The sequence below is a fragment of the Dermacentor andersoni genome, chromosome 11 (genome assembly GCF_023375885.2).
Source record: "Dermacentor andersoni chromosome 11, qqDerAnde1_hic_scaffold, whole genome shotgun sequence".
NCBI classification, from domain to species: domain Eukaryota; kingdom Metazoa; phylum Arthropoda; class Arachnida; order Ixodida; family Ixodidae; genus Dermacentor; species Dermacentor andersoni.
Window position 1 is genome coordinate 68,059,738 of NC_092824.1, and position 14,307 is coordinate 68,074,044.

At 41.7% G+C, this 14,307-nt stretch overlaps 1 protein-coding gene across 24 annotated transcripts in view; it reads right to left on the bottom strand.

The window, feature by feature from the left end:
• LOC126517704 (uncharacterized) overlaps positions 1-14,307 on the bottom strand; it is a 317,963-nt gene that overhangs the window by 225,835 nt on the left and 77,821 nt on the right. For 22 of the 24 annotated variants that reach the window (XM_072285412.1, XM_072285420.1, XM_072285416.1 and 19 more), the window contains 7 exons: positions 11,961-11,999; positions 11,685-11,723; positions 11,141-11,188; positions 8,488-8,526; positions 7,658-7,696; positions 5,691-5,729; positions 4,305-4,343 (listed from right to left, as the gene is read on the bottom strand). In XM_072285412.1, coding sequence (XP_072141513.1) covers positions 4,305-4,343; positions 5,691-5,729; positions 7,658-7,696; positions 8,488-8,526; positions 11,141-11,188; positions 11,685-11,723; positions 11,961-11,999 — 282 coding nt within the window. The remainder of the gene's footprint in view (positions 1-4,304; positions 4,344-5,690; positions 5,730-7,657; positions 7,697-8,487; positions 8,527-11,140; positions 11,189-11,684; positions 11,724-11,960; positions 12,000-14,307) is intronic. The other 2 variants (XM_072285415.1, XM_072285406.1) reach the window with 1 other exon arrangement.

Consider the following 14,307-nt stretch of genomic DNA (forward strand, 5'->3'; position numbering starts at 1 on the left):
TCATCATCTGATGCGGTTTGACCTAAGGAGCTGCTGCAACGAGGTCGCGCGACCTTCCCAGTGATGAACGTATAATGGTTTGCAGCAAGTACGGACGCGAGTAGAAACAGACAGGACAACGCTGGACTTACAACTGAAGTTTACTGTGAAAACACTCCACAAATCTCCGCCACGCGTGCGCCCACAACCAAGAACAATAACAAGGTTTGTAGTCAATTATCAACAAAAGTCCTGCACGTACACAAAAGCCTAGTCACACCTCTTTCCGAGAAAGGCAACAACACGTAGATTAACATGATAAATTTAGAAATCGCAGTTCTTTATCATTGATAAGAACCGAAGGTTCCCTCACACATGTATGCGCGCCCAACGTTTTCATGTGGAACGCTTCGCTAATTTCTCTTTCCAGTTTGCTGCGTTCTCTCCCCACTATCGATACACTATCAAAAACTGGTCGGCATTCGTGCTTTTTGCAATGCAATGGCAAGTTCCCTCCTGTACCTGTAGGCAGCAAATAGCGATGCTCACGCATGCGGTCATTAATGCAACGACCTGCCTGGCCGATATAGGACAGTCCGCATGAGAGAGGTATGCGATACACAACTGAAGTTGCACAGTTTTTGTGAAAAAAAGTGGTGTGCTTTTTTCCACAGCCACTAGTCGCATTTTTCTTCTCTCCTGCAATGCTTTTGCACAGCCTAACCAGTTTGCTCGGCGCCGAAAACACGAGTGTGACGCCATTTCTAGTGGCCACCCTCTTAAGATTATGAGACAAGCCATGCAAATACGGCATCACTGCGACCTTTTTTCTTTTTGAGGAATCATTGTCGTCCGCGGTTTCCACGGTTTTCTTTTTTGCGTACTTTCTAAACAAGGATTCCGACACAGCCATCAAAAGTGAGACCGGGTACCCTGCCGACATTAATCTCGCCTTCTGGGCTTCAAAACTCTGCTAAAATGAGCATTTGTGTTAGTGCCACAGCAGTTTCAACTTGTAAGTCTCGGTATTTCTCAAGATGCATCAAGGATGGTCTACCACCAGCAGAAGTCAGAGCCATGTTCGGTCTCCTCCAGCCATCAACAGGCCATTGGAAGAGGGTGTGTCGGATCCTGAAGTCGGAGCATTGCAGACAGGTCAGACATTGGCACGAATGGCTTAGGGTGGTTTACCTTGAAAAAAAGCAACGACTTCGCGGGAGCTGCCAAATTGCGGCAGATGAGACGCCTAGCTGACACAGTGACAGAGGTGTACTGGAACGACATTCTCAGGAATTTTCTGAAAAATCCTCAGAAAAAACATGACCATGTGGACTTCGTGTACTTGCAAGGGGCTGAAGTACCGGATGATATTGACAGGCTGCTTAGCAAAGGCCCGAAGTTCAGTTTGGTGCCGCAGGTCACCGGACCTCAGCTTCTGGCTACCGTTCACAAAATAGCGGAAAAGGTCCCACTGGAGGAAAAGGACCGGGCCCTTTCTCAAGGAGTTGATTGCCTGCTGAGCTGGCACGGAAAACAGAGTGGATGTGACGACAAAATTCTCGGACGTGTCGTTAAGCACTTCAACAGCCGGGAGTTGAACCTGGTACAGTCCGACAAAGAAGGTGGGTTTGCCGTGCTTCCAAAGGTTCTCTTTCAAGAAAAAGCAGTCCGTGCTATTCAGAAGAATTTTCGGCCAGTAGATGTGTCACTCGAAAAGTCAAAGGCTCTAGCAATAAAACTCCTCAAGAAATTGAAGCTTGAGGCCTTACTAAAAAGCCGTAAAACTAAGTAAGCAAGATGTGTTACGCGTGTTTCTTGCGGCTAAGACGCACAAGCCAGATATTCTGTTTCACGCTATCGTCACAGAAGGAGAGTCATGGCAGATAGTGGTCAGTGGTTTCCTTCAGTGTACGTTGAAAACCATGGATACTTCCGATCCTTTTGGTGTCCAGAGCTCCTTGGAAGTTGTGGACTGGTTAAAGTCAAGTGAGATTTGGGCCAATGCAGCGATGTCTGTAGATATTGAGGATCAGTTCTATTCTATCCTACACGATGACCTGTGCGCAGCTATATACGTGATCTGATTGAAGAAAGTGGGGAAGTAGCTCTTATGTATTCCTGCGCTTTGTCACTTGAGTCTTTTATGGAACTTCTCACATTTTACCTGTGAACCACACTGGTGTCCTTTAACAAAGATGTTTTCATTCAGAGAAAGGGCATTTGCATCGGATCTAAGGTTGCTCCTGTATTGTTTAACATTTTTTATCAAACTTTGACAGTAATGTAATTCACAGGCTGCAGAGCAAACGTATTGTGCGAATTTTTAGGTGTGTGGATGATTTTTTAGTGCTTTTAAGGTTAAACTCCGATGACAGCCTTGAATAAAACGCGAGAAGGATTTTAACGCGTTTCGAAGAGTCCTTCCGAGATCTCAGGTTCACGTCCGAACTTTGCAAAGACAACTTGATCAAATTTCTTGATTTGGAAATGAAATATAAAAGTGAGAGTCATTTGTGTTGGAAGTATTGCCCTAGATTGAAAAAATCGCTCCTCCCGTACGAAACGTCCCACTCCAAATTAATAAAACGTGGCATAGTCTCCTTGTGCTTGACGAATGCTCTAAACAAGAGTTGCACCCACTCATTGCAGCAGAGTTTTGAAGTCCAGAAGGCGAAATTAATGCCGGCAGGGTACCCGGTCTCACTTTTGATGGCTGTGCCAGAATCCTTGTTTAGAAAGTATACAAAAAAGAAAACTGTGGTAACCGCGCACGACAATCATACTTCAAAAAGAAAAAAGGTCGTAGTGATGCCGTATTTGCATGGCTTGTCTCATAATCTTAAGAGGGTGGCTACTAGGAATGGCGTCACACTCGTGTTTTCGGCACCGAGCAAACTGGTTAGGCTGTGCAAAATCATCACAGGAGAGAAGAAAGATGTGGCTAGTGGCCGTGCAAAAAAGCACACCCCTTTTTTTTCACAAAAACTGTGCATCTTCAGTTGTGTATCGCATACCTCTCTCATGCGGACTGTCCTATATCGGCCAGACAGGTCGTTGCATTAATGACCGCATGCTTGAGCATCGCTATTTGCTACCTACAGGTACAGGAGGGAACTTGCCATTGCATTGCAAAAAGCACGAATGCCGACCAGTTTTTGATAGTGTATCGATAGTGGGGATAGGGCGCAGCGAACTGGTAAGAAAAATTAGTGAAGCGTTGCACATGAAAGAGTTGGGCGCGCATACATGTGTGAGTGAACCTTCGGTTCATATCAGTGATAAAGAACTGCAATTTCTAAATTAATCATGTTAATCCACGTGTTGTTGCCTTTGTCGGGAAGGGGTGTGACTACGCTTTTGTGTACGTGCAGAACTTTTGTTCATAATTGACTACAAACCTTGTTATTGTTCTTGCTTGTATGCGCATGCGTGGCGGAGATTTGTGGAATGTTTTCACAATAAACTTCAGTTGTAAGTCCAGCGTTGTCCTGTCTGTTTCTACTCGCGTCCGTACTTGCTGCAAACCATTATACGTTCATCATGCACCAACTGGCCCAGCAAACTACTCTACTTCCCAGTGATGTTTGCCTGGACAGGTTAGTCGGATGAAACGCGTCGCGTGTGTCACCCAACGCGATGACCCTGATGGCCCACAGTCACTTCCGCAAGGGAGATGCTGTGTGTTCTGAAGTCCGACAGCTCCAAATATTAATCCAATCGCATGGGAACGCGAAAGACTTTTGCCACTAGTGGAAATGTACCGACCTGAGGAGGTGACGTCATTTAAGGTCGGTGTCTGACCGCAGACCTACGCTGAAGATGAACATTATACTCTCTACGGAGCTTCGCGTAATGAACTTGACACACTGAGCTCTCTTCTTATTACCCATTTCACCAAGCAGCCTAGATTCATTATTGATGTTGCTTTTCTTTCTATTCTTTGTACTAAGCGGTGTCTGATGCTACTGCACTTCTAATCATTCAACATAAAGTGTATGCGCTACTGTCGCCCCTCTTGCCCCATAAAAAGAACGTTGAATAAAGCCACATTTCGAAAATAATTATTTTGCTTATTGAATTTTTACTATATTTCTAGCAGCTAAATGAGTTGCATTATGCATTTTGCTTACCTTGAGAGACTGGTGTCTCTTGCTACAGGAAAGACAGGCTTCAGGAAGCTAATGAACTGTCGCGCATAAATCCTTATGTATAATAATAATAACGAATGTGACGCGAATAGAAACCTGAGAGTGCTGAAGGCACCTGCGTTTGCTACAAGATGTGAGCATAAGCAAGTACAAAATTTAATTTTCGTTAAAACTTACCGTTACGGGTGTCGCTTGTCCTGGGCTTTCCGTTTCAGGCTATTCAAGAAATATCAAAAAAATGCTTTTGGTATGTAATGATTCTAAAATATGTCACTTAATTCAGACGCTAAAGAAGATACAATTAAACAAAGGCAATGTTTTTGTCTGACATTCCAGATTGTAGCTCCATCTTGCAAACACGTGCCCAATAGCTGTTTGCATAATTGTGCGAGGATGCCACAAGTGCATAAACAGACAAGTTATTGTATTTACTAAAAGTCTTCACGCATTTTCTAAAGGGAATGTTCGGGGCAAAAATTGACAGCGCGTCCTCCTTTCTGTGCAGAGGCGTTCGCGCTACGCCATTCATTATAAACAGTACGTTGATTTGTGATCTTATATTCAGTCATATTTTCAAGTAGGCAATGGTCAGTTAATAAAGTCAGTTAGATGTTGAAACTGATATTCTCCTACCAAAGCCTTCTTCAGAACAATTTATTGAGCGTTCGCCTAGTGAATTGACATCATCTTCTTTCCGGAGAGAAGAAATAAGAGCTATTTGCTGGCTTAGATGTACTTGACCACTATAATTACCAAGACTCTGGGACGAGTTAATACCGAAGAACAGAGCAACGCAATGCGTCATCAGCGATCACGACCCATCGCGTGGCAAGAGGCCGCACCCCTTTTAACACACGCCCATACTTAGTAAACCTTGGTGTCGGTGTTTAGCAGTTGGACACACGGTTGGTCCTAGAGGAGTTGGACATATGTAGGACCTGTATCGAACAAAGTTGTAATTTCTTGTTATCACCGGCTTCATGCATCGCCAAATTATCGTATCCATGTTGTGATTGTCTTAACAACATAATATACGTCACCGGTGCAGTCACTGACACCGGCACTTCCTTCTTCCACGCCAGCCAGCACCTGGTTGCTGAATCTACACTCAACACTGGGGTTTGTGTTTCGCTATGTAAAAACTGAAAAAAGTGAATTTTTTTACCTATCTGCATAGCCTTATTTGCAGTTCTGTGGTATACTACTCTCTTTCTTTTTGGAAATTTGAAAGCCCCGCGACTAATAGTTTTCACAAAAAGTGCATTTTCGAAAAATCAAAACCAAAAGAAAACAGGAAATAAATGCGTTTCTTTTTTCAGGTTTTAAGTTTATAGAGAACCCGACAACAATAGGTATCATATGAAAACTCGAATGACCAGAGTCCGCTTCTCTGATTCCAATGAACTCATACCACTTTTTAACGTCTCCCCCAGCTTAATGTTAGTTAAGCGTTTCTTCATGAATGGAGGGATGCGAATTAAACAATTGCTTGCATGTTTCATCATACCAGATCACCGTTACAGTACAGAACCTCTCTAGGTAGCAAGCTAGAACACCACTCACCGTTCCGCTGCCTCCAACCTCAGTGGTTCCTGTTTCTGGCTATCGAGATAAGACATTATTTGGTTAGTAAGCACACTTTTTTTCCTGTCGTTAGTGTTAAATATGTCAGTATTACTCAATAGCTCCGCACAAATCCTTTATAATCGGAAAAAAGAAAGCTCAATAGACTTCCCTTCTGCACACCACAAACTGAATAAAAACAGTGAATAATCAATTCAAATAAATTGTGCCTTGGTGTCAGCAGCCTCGCTGTTGTCTGTCAGACTGCTGTATATTTTTCTAGCAATATGTACTACAGCATCACGCATTACTGTGTGTATAAATATCTTGAGTGTACACAGAGTGTCCCACCTAACTTAAGCCAGATGTTAAAAGTATGCAAATGCCACGTAGCTGGACAGAACAAAGGTAATGTTGTTTGCCATTGCTTGGAGATACTCAAACATTTTTCTTTTATTTTCTTTTATTCCGCCTAATTAGATAAGTAATCTGAAATAAATATTCAACTTCTCAAATATTATAATTAGATGAAAAGTGTCAGCGAAAAAATTGTAGAGTGGCATGACGAACTCCCGGTACAGATTTCTGTCGCTCAGTACGTCCTACATAAAAGTGTTTTTCCGAGCGTGAAAGAAGCCTGCAAATGCACGCGAAATTGGCGCCCGAGTGGCCGCTCGAGGCACTTTGCGTGTATTCGCGGGCTTCTTTCATGCTCGGAAAAACGCTTTTATGTAGCCCGTATTGAGTGATAGAAAGCTGTATCGGGGGTTTTTCATGTCGCTCTACAAATTCCTCATTGACACTTTTCATCGAATTATAACATTTGAGAAGTTGAATACCTAAATAACACTAATTATCTAATTACGCGGAGTGATAAAAAAAATTTTGAGTATCTCCAAGTGATGGCACCCAACATTACCTTTGTTCTGACCAGCTACGTGGCATTTGCATATTTTTAAACTCTGGGTAATATTAGCTGGGACACCCTGTTTATGCTAATAGTGAGACAGCTGCGCCTATATTTCTTCGTTTCAATATACATCGTGCAGTAGTAAAAGTGATTTTCATACATGTTGCTGTTAGACACTGGACCACCGTAAATTCCTTATTCTTTTCACTACAAGAGATCTGGTACAACGCTGTTAACTTTGACGCACATCAATGCCTTTTCGGTGTCGCTGTCTGTATGCCTCTTATCCATAGTTTGTTCAGCTGACGAAGGTAAACACTTCAACCACACTCTAAAATACTTAACTGCTTTATGTGCATAAATATTGAATTTGAACTGCTACATGCGTTATTATTCTTGTTGTGGTAGATAGTTAATGAACTGCAGTTTACAGCGATGGCCAAAATTCTGTAAGCCAGGAAGCAGATATACCCGGTCACCATCGAATGTTCCAAGATATCGTTAGAAATAGTGAGAATTATATGACTACTTGTGCCGTATATTACACCATGATGACATCAGCATTCAGTGATTAGGCTTACTTTTTCTTTCCCCTGGTCACTGTAAATATGACTGCTGGCAAATACCTAGATTTCAGCATGCAAATATATCACATATGTAATTTAAATAGCGTGTTAATTTCCCTACTCAGGGAACTTGCCAAAAGAGGATCGTTTATAGAGGAGATAAATCAACATTGCTTGAGATGTGTTCTGCCGGACTTCTTTTTTTATTTTTTTATTTTCACAAATCGGAAAACAGTTTAGAGTGTGTGTAAATTCACATCGCTTTTGTTATGTTAGTTTTGCAATGTTAGTTTATTACGAATTAATTTACTCCTCTATGACTGAAAGTCAAACGCAACATGAAGTGTCATATTGATGTCTGCAGAACAATTCCAAGTCAAGGCTACGCTGGATAGTCCCATTAGCAGCAATTCAGGCAGTTCGTTCGTTTCGTTAATTCCACATAAACATGCAACGTTTAAAAAGAAGTGGTTTCTCAACATGAAACTCACCGTTTTTTCACTTGTAAGTTGAGTACTTCTAGGTCCTGGCTAAAGGACAAGAGATAACAGAGCTTGTACAGGCTGCAGCTTGCCAAGGACGGGCAATGGATAAAGCAGAACTCAAATACCTTAAGTTGGGATTTCAGAACAATTCAAACACCACTTCAACTATGAGACAATATTTTTCCAGGTTTGTGCTTTCCCTTTGACGAAAGCTACCAACAGCCATAGCATATCAGGGCGCTAAAAAATATAGATACCCACGAATGCTTTTTTGCTAAGTCTAGCAGCTTCATTGTGTCATACTAGGCTGCCTGGACGTAATGAACATTTAATCCGTGCCTGTTCTTGGGCATTGTGTCAGGGGGATCACTACATGAATGCAACACTGCAACTATAACTGCGTGCTTTAGGGAATCCACTTTTCATGGAAAAAACAGATAGACGCTGTCAACGAACCCTGAAACAGGCTACGTAAGCGTTATTCATATTTAAAATTGCCCGTCGGTCAGGGATCAAAATTGGGTGGTTCTATAATTTAGAAATATCAATTCTACTACGGCCAGATTGCAAATATTATTTCTCATTTAGTGCAGCCAACTCTTGCGCGGTGTGGGTTTTTAGGCCTTGGCTGTAAGATGTATTAATATATTTCTGCTATCCTGAAACGCAGTGTACAAGTGATGATCAGTAAATTTCTTGTCTTGAGCTTGTTCATAGCTGGCGCAGAATGAAAGTCTTAGTGCGCCCCTTGCTACAGAAACATAGCCATCAGCTCTAACTTCTGAAGTTTCTCATTACGAACGCCTGCTCACGGCCAACGAAAGCAAAGTACTTACCCTTCTCGAACTCGTTTCATAAGGAGGTTCGGTGGCAGGCTGTGAAGCAAAGCGTTGTTATGAGCTGATAATTCCCTACAAACTGCAGTACGTATATATTTTTTAAATAGTGCATGATCAAATGATTTTACACATAACTGGCAAAGGGACATCTCAGTATGCCACTAATAATAAACAGAAACTATTTTTTGCCCCGACTTTTAAACGATATACAGTCCCCAAAGCGGCTAAGACGTCCCTACTACCGTAAAAAGAACTTATGTGGGCTTACGGCAGTACAACAAGTGCCGAAACTCCTTTGACATCACGCGTCAAAGTTTATTGGTGTTCGTTTAGTGAATTTTCGCAAAGCGGCGAGGTAAAAGGAGCGAAGCTCTGTGATGCATAAAGGGACACAATTGGGATGAACCCTCCCTTCCCTCTTAGAGGAAATTTGATGAAATGCAAAGCGATGGAATGCGCTAAGTTAATGAAAAACACTCCATAAGGCAGCGCTGCAACTAACAGTGTTTACATTGTCATGGTCATGGCAAAGACGTTTTGAATCGACAAATACGTGTTTTCAACACGCTGGGGGAGTTTTTTGTTATATAATAGGATGTACGCTACATGGTAAGGACCATATCGCTCCAGCTTTGTGCGCAATGTACCCCGTGAGTCTATGTCAATTACAGCATTGATAAAAGCACAGACATTATCGGGAAGATATTGAAACAAAAAACAGTGGCCTAATAAAAGATATATCAGGCTGGAGCCACGGGTTAAATTAACCTCATGTTTTTTGTAAGGGCAATGAATGCTTTTCTTGGCATCGGTTACCTGGCTGCTCTTCGCCACTCCAAAAAGGCAAATAGATAACCGGCAGCAAAACTCTTTCCCCTCGTCCTCTCGCTATCTCAACAAACGCCCAACCGACTTTTTCACAATCCAACTTCACTCACCTCAACTTATACAACTCGCCGTAGATAGAGATCAGTATATGTAACAACGCTTCCAAGGTAAGTAGTTATGGATCTGACGATTACAGTCTATGTCGTTTATACAGGTATATTTTATTTTATTTTATTTTATTTTGTTTAGAGATACTGCTGCCTCCATACGAGACATAGCAGGGGGTGGATCTATACAAAACTTCGAAGATACAAGAACACGCTTGCAGAATATAAAAGGTTAATTGATCACACAAAAACAGCAAAACATGTTTACAGAATGCAGATCAAAGTTAAGAGAAATAATAAACACTAACAAAATATATAAATTTTACTTTCACTTCTGTAGAAAATTGTTACGTCGGTAGTCGTCTAATGGATCGATCAAGCTTGTTCTACAATTGGATTGTTCACGGAAGGAAGAAAATTTGAATAGTTCAGTTGCGACCTCAGCGGGACAATGTTCATCGAATCAGTGCACTTCGTGCTGCGCAGAGAGCTGGTGACGAAAGATTAATGTGGCGACTAATTTACATAATAACGACTATCAGGAACAACAATTTGATTCACTCTGCATCGAAGAACACGCCGACCGCAACAAAAATTGTCGTGCGTGCTCCAGCTTGGGCCTGACACTGTATGAAAAGGTTGTGTTATATCAACTCATCCGAATCCGCACACACATCAGATAAGGTGCAATCAGTGGAAAACTTACCGTGCCATTGCTTGAACACTCGCTGCTTTCAGGTATGGACTATAAAAAAATTAATGGGCTCAAATATTTCCCCGTTTATTCCAAGCTAATAGAGCTGACATGATACATTTATACGTGTAGCGTAGCTAAAAATGTAAAAAAATGACCTCGGCAAAAATTTATTTTGTGTTGTATTTGGTGCCTCTGTGATAGGCTACTACACATAAATAGAGGGCTTTGAACTCTCTTATTATGAAGCTTCCTTACCGGCATGTTTTAAATCGCAAGACATTTCGTCCCGTGACCGGGATTCGACAATTTTTACGGCGTTATGACCTATATTATATTTCATAACGTACACATAGCACACACAATGTACATCTTTGTGGGTTCTAGCATCTGCATATTATACCGAACATACCAGCGCTAATAGTTACGCATCTGGCTTAAGCAGTTTCCTTCTAAAAAATAGTTTCTTGAGAAAACGGTGAAAGCTTATACGAGGCTTCAAATAGCTACTGAGCAAAGTGAGACATGTAGGAGGGACAATCAGATAGAATTTTAAGGTGCATGGAATTGTTGATAAAATCGACAAAGCGCTATGCCCAAGTGGTGGAGCGTATTTAAAAGAGAAACGCTTGGAACTAAACAAGCAAGATAAATAACAAACACATTCAGTGTGAAGGCTATATCATGCTCCTGTTGGTCCTTCTGCGTCATTTTTTTTCTGCATTCAGCGTAAACACGTTATGCAAATGCAAATATATAAGAGCAACCTAAGTGCATTCACGAAGTGCGAATTATCTCTTGATAATGTAAGCGTTCTTGTTCCGCCACAGCAAGCACTTTAAGTTAACCACACTAAGATTGCGTTTTAAATACTTTACTGTCATATTTATCTACCGAAAGAAAAGCAAGCTAATCCGATTACTGTTTTAAAATTTGTATGTGCTAAAATGTTGTGGGACTTGACGATTTATATTCCATCGAGATGCTGAACATAATTTGTCGATGTTTATGTATGACTTACCGAGCCAGGTCTTGTACCCTCTGAGATAGCTGTTCCACGTGTGACAGGCTAGAAAGGTAAATTAACAAAATAAGTTGTTCGTCTTATTCATGCTGCGGAAGCGGTGTTATGACATGCAGACGTAAGTCCATTTTCATGTTAGTATAAGCACTTAATGTGAAACTGTTGTGAAACCGTTTTCTACAGTTCTTACCGAGTAATTCCAGGTCCTCTATCTTACCTCGCGTCCTAGCTCGATGAGGCATCTTGGTTTAAATGTATACAAGCATTTGAGATAAATTACATAAAATTGTGCCTGTTTCAACCATGTGCTTATGAAAAACATTTTTTACAACCTGGGTTATCAGCATGCAATACCTGTGCGATAACTATTTACACATTGCTACGATGTGCAAGAAAAGAAATAATTAAGAACAATGTATATGACTAATATGGATGGCACGCAAAGCACGCCGCTTACACACGCAAGCAAATACATAAATACATAAATAAATAAATAAATAAATAAATAAATACATTAGTAAACTTCCGGGTCAACACTTACCGTGCTTCCTGCTGGCACCTTCGGAGTTATCCTTGTGACCTAATTGTATCGGGCAAAGCATGCAGAAACCTTAATGGGATGCAAGTGATCTGCGAATACTACGATTATTTTTATAGCATCGCACATCATTGGCATAGCTATTATGAGTCTTCACGGCTGACAGTACTCCTTGCTTTCCTAAATAGTGCCAACGTTGGTTTATATTTGCCTGACATTTATTAATACTGAAGCATTTGTGCTAGTATAAAAAGGAAGAACGCTCAGTCTGGGATTCACCTTGCCAGGTCTTGTGTTATCGGTGCATTCTGTTCCGGGCTGTCGAAAATATGCGTCAGAGTTTGTAAAAAAAATACAACAAATTCGTCAGTTTCCGCGAGGAACGGCATCAGTTTTCATTGAATCAGCAGTCTTTATATAGTATCACGGAACTGAGACTTTCAACAATGGTTGTTGTAAGGTAGTTTCTTGGTCCAAATTTTATTCATATCACTGCGTTGTTTGTGACCTGAATTAATTACTGTTTGAAACTTCACGGTTTATTTTTTGAAAATTTCGTAAGTTTTCTTTTTTTTTTTGCCGAAGTCATGGCAGCAATTTCTTTTTTTTTAGCATTTTCGAGTAACTTATTTTTTAAGGGTAAAGGTTTTTTTTATGTTATCCTCGCTCCCGTATTAGGTTAACAAGGGTGGACGCTTGGATGAGTTCATTGTTCATAATTAAAACCACGTACAGCTTGAAAGCGTAACACTAGGAGAGACGATAAACACTGTGCATTGCATGTCGTATTTCTTAGTCGCGGTCCTTCGTGCTGTACGTAGTTCTAATTTCGCTTATTAGGGCTGCTCTTAAGCAGAGTGGCTATATTGCGCATGGCTGTAGGAAAATGTGTGCCAATATATGCAGAGTACCGTATTATTCCCTCATACAATATCATTCCCCTGAGTAGTGCATGCCATTGTTTATGACATTCAATCAGCATCAGCGCACAATGTACTACCTGAAAGACAGTAGACCAAGCACCTGAATACCGGTGGCACTCACTGAGAATGCCGATTAGGTACGAATTAACGACTATCACAGTATCAATGCGCGCAGTGTTAACGCATCTGAATTGTTAAAAAAACACGTGTGGGGGAACTACTCCGCTAAAGAAAAAGGAATCACCGGCATTTGAAATGTTCCCTCGTGTGCATAATCTCTAATTCAGACCACAGCGCAACCGGTGCGTTGCTTTATCTCGTTGTCAGTGAGAAATTTTCGGATCTGTCTCTCTCTCTGTTTTATCTTATTTCGCCTTCCAGCAGTATAACGATGTATCTATTTACATTGCACTGGTTCTCTACGTACGAGGCCAGATTATCGGCAGCGTCCCGGAAGTCCGCGATGGCGCGGTATGGCTCAAGCGGTTCCCTCTCGCAAGCGTGCGGATAATTTGCCTATCTAATCAGCCTGTAAGCACTGCTCTCAGCTCAAGCCAGCGTAACCACCCGACAGTTTGGTCAACCAGGAGGCCCTGCCGTCGCTCTTCACGAAGCCATATTGGAACCGGATATCCTTCTCGCTTTTGGGCGGTTTCTGCACCTGACCTTTCTCGGTCTGGGCTGTGTCTGCATCTGCGCTTGGGGCCACGCCGACGAAAGTCGTTTTAGAGAGAGCAGCCAGTGTCATAAGCAACGGTCACTGTTTGCCTATTTACTCCACAAAGCTGAAGCGCGAATGTTAAAACGGGCATGTGACTACAACCAGAATGTCTGCAGCCCGCGCGGAATCGCCGCGACCTGAGCGGAGTTTTCTTTTTTTTTTCATGGCTCCGTCGGCCAACTTCTGCTCGTAACCTCCAAGATCTACTAACGTCCACGGGCGCGTTGACTAATTTAGACGAAATTTTGTACATTCTTGAAGCACTGCATGTTCCGTGACTCTAGCTCGGCGTCGATGCACGTGCTAAAACTTTAGCATGAAGGAAAGCGTTAAGAAGTGAAAAACTCGGTATACGCAACAATTTCACGTTTCTTCCTTTAAACAATGTACGGCGTATTTTATTTAGAGATTTACAGCTGTGCTAAGTGTTATGACCCTTTCATTCCATTCCGTGTATTGTCGTTAGGCCTATAATAAACAGACATCTAAGCAACATGTGCCAGCTATGCAAATCGTTGCCGAATGCAAATATATCGCACAATAATGAAAATTACTCTCATTCTTCCATCATGAGGCTGGTAATTCTTTTATTAGGAGGAAGAACACTGTAACGCAAGAATGTGGAGAATAAGTATTCTGTCCAAACTTGCAATGCCTAAGGAGTTTGAGTAACGTGAGCGTGTTAAGGCCGCCGCTTAGAGGGCAGAAAATGATTGAAGCAGACTCTTAACGATCTTGGTTTGTAGCGCGAAGGGACACGGACGCAGACTAGAAGCAGACAGGACGAGCACTAACTCTGAACTAAATCCTTATTGAAACGAAGAACATACATATATAGGTGATTGCAAAAAACCGCCGCATAAGAACATGACAAGGTATTAAGACATCAGTAAAACATGTCCGGACGTAGGGAAGTCAAAAAAAGGAAACAACAAAAAGACACTACTTCAGTATAAAACACGTGTTGGGAAGATACTGAAAT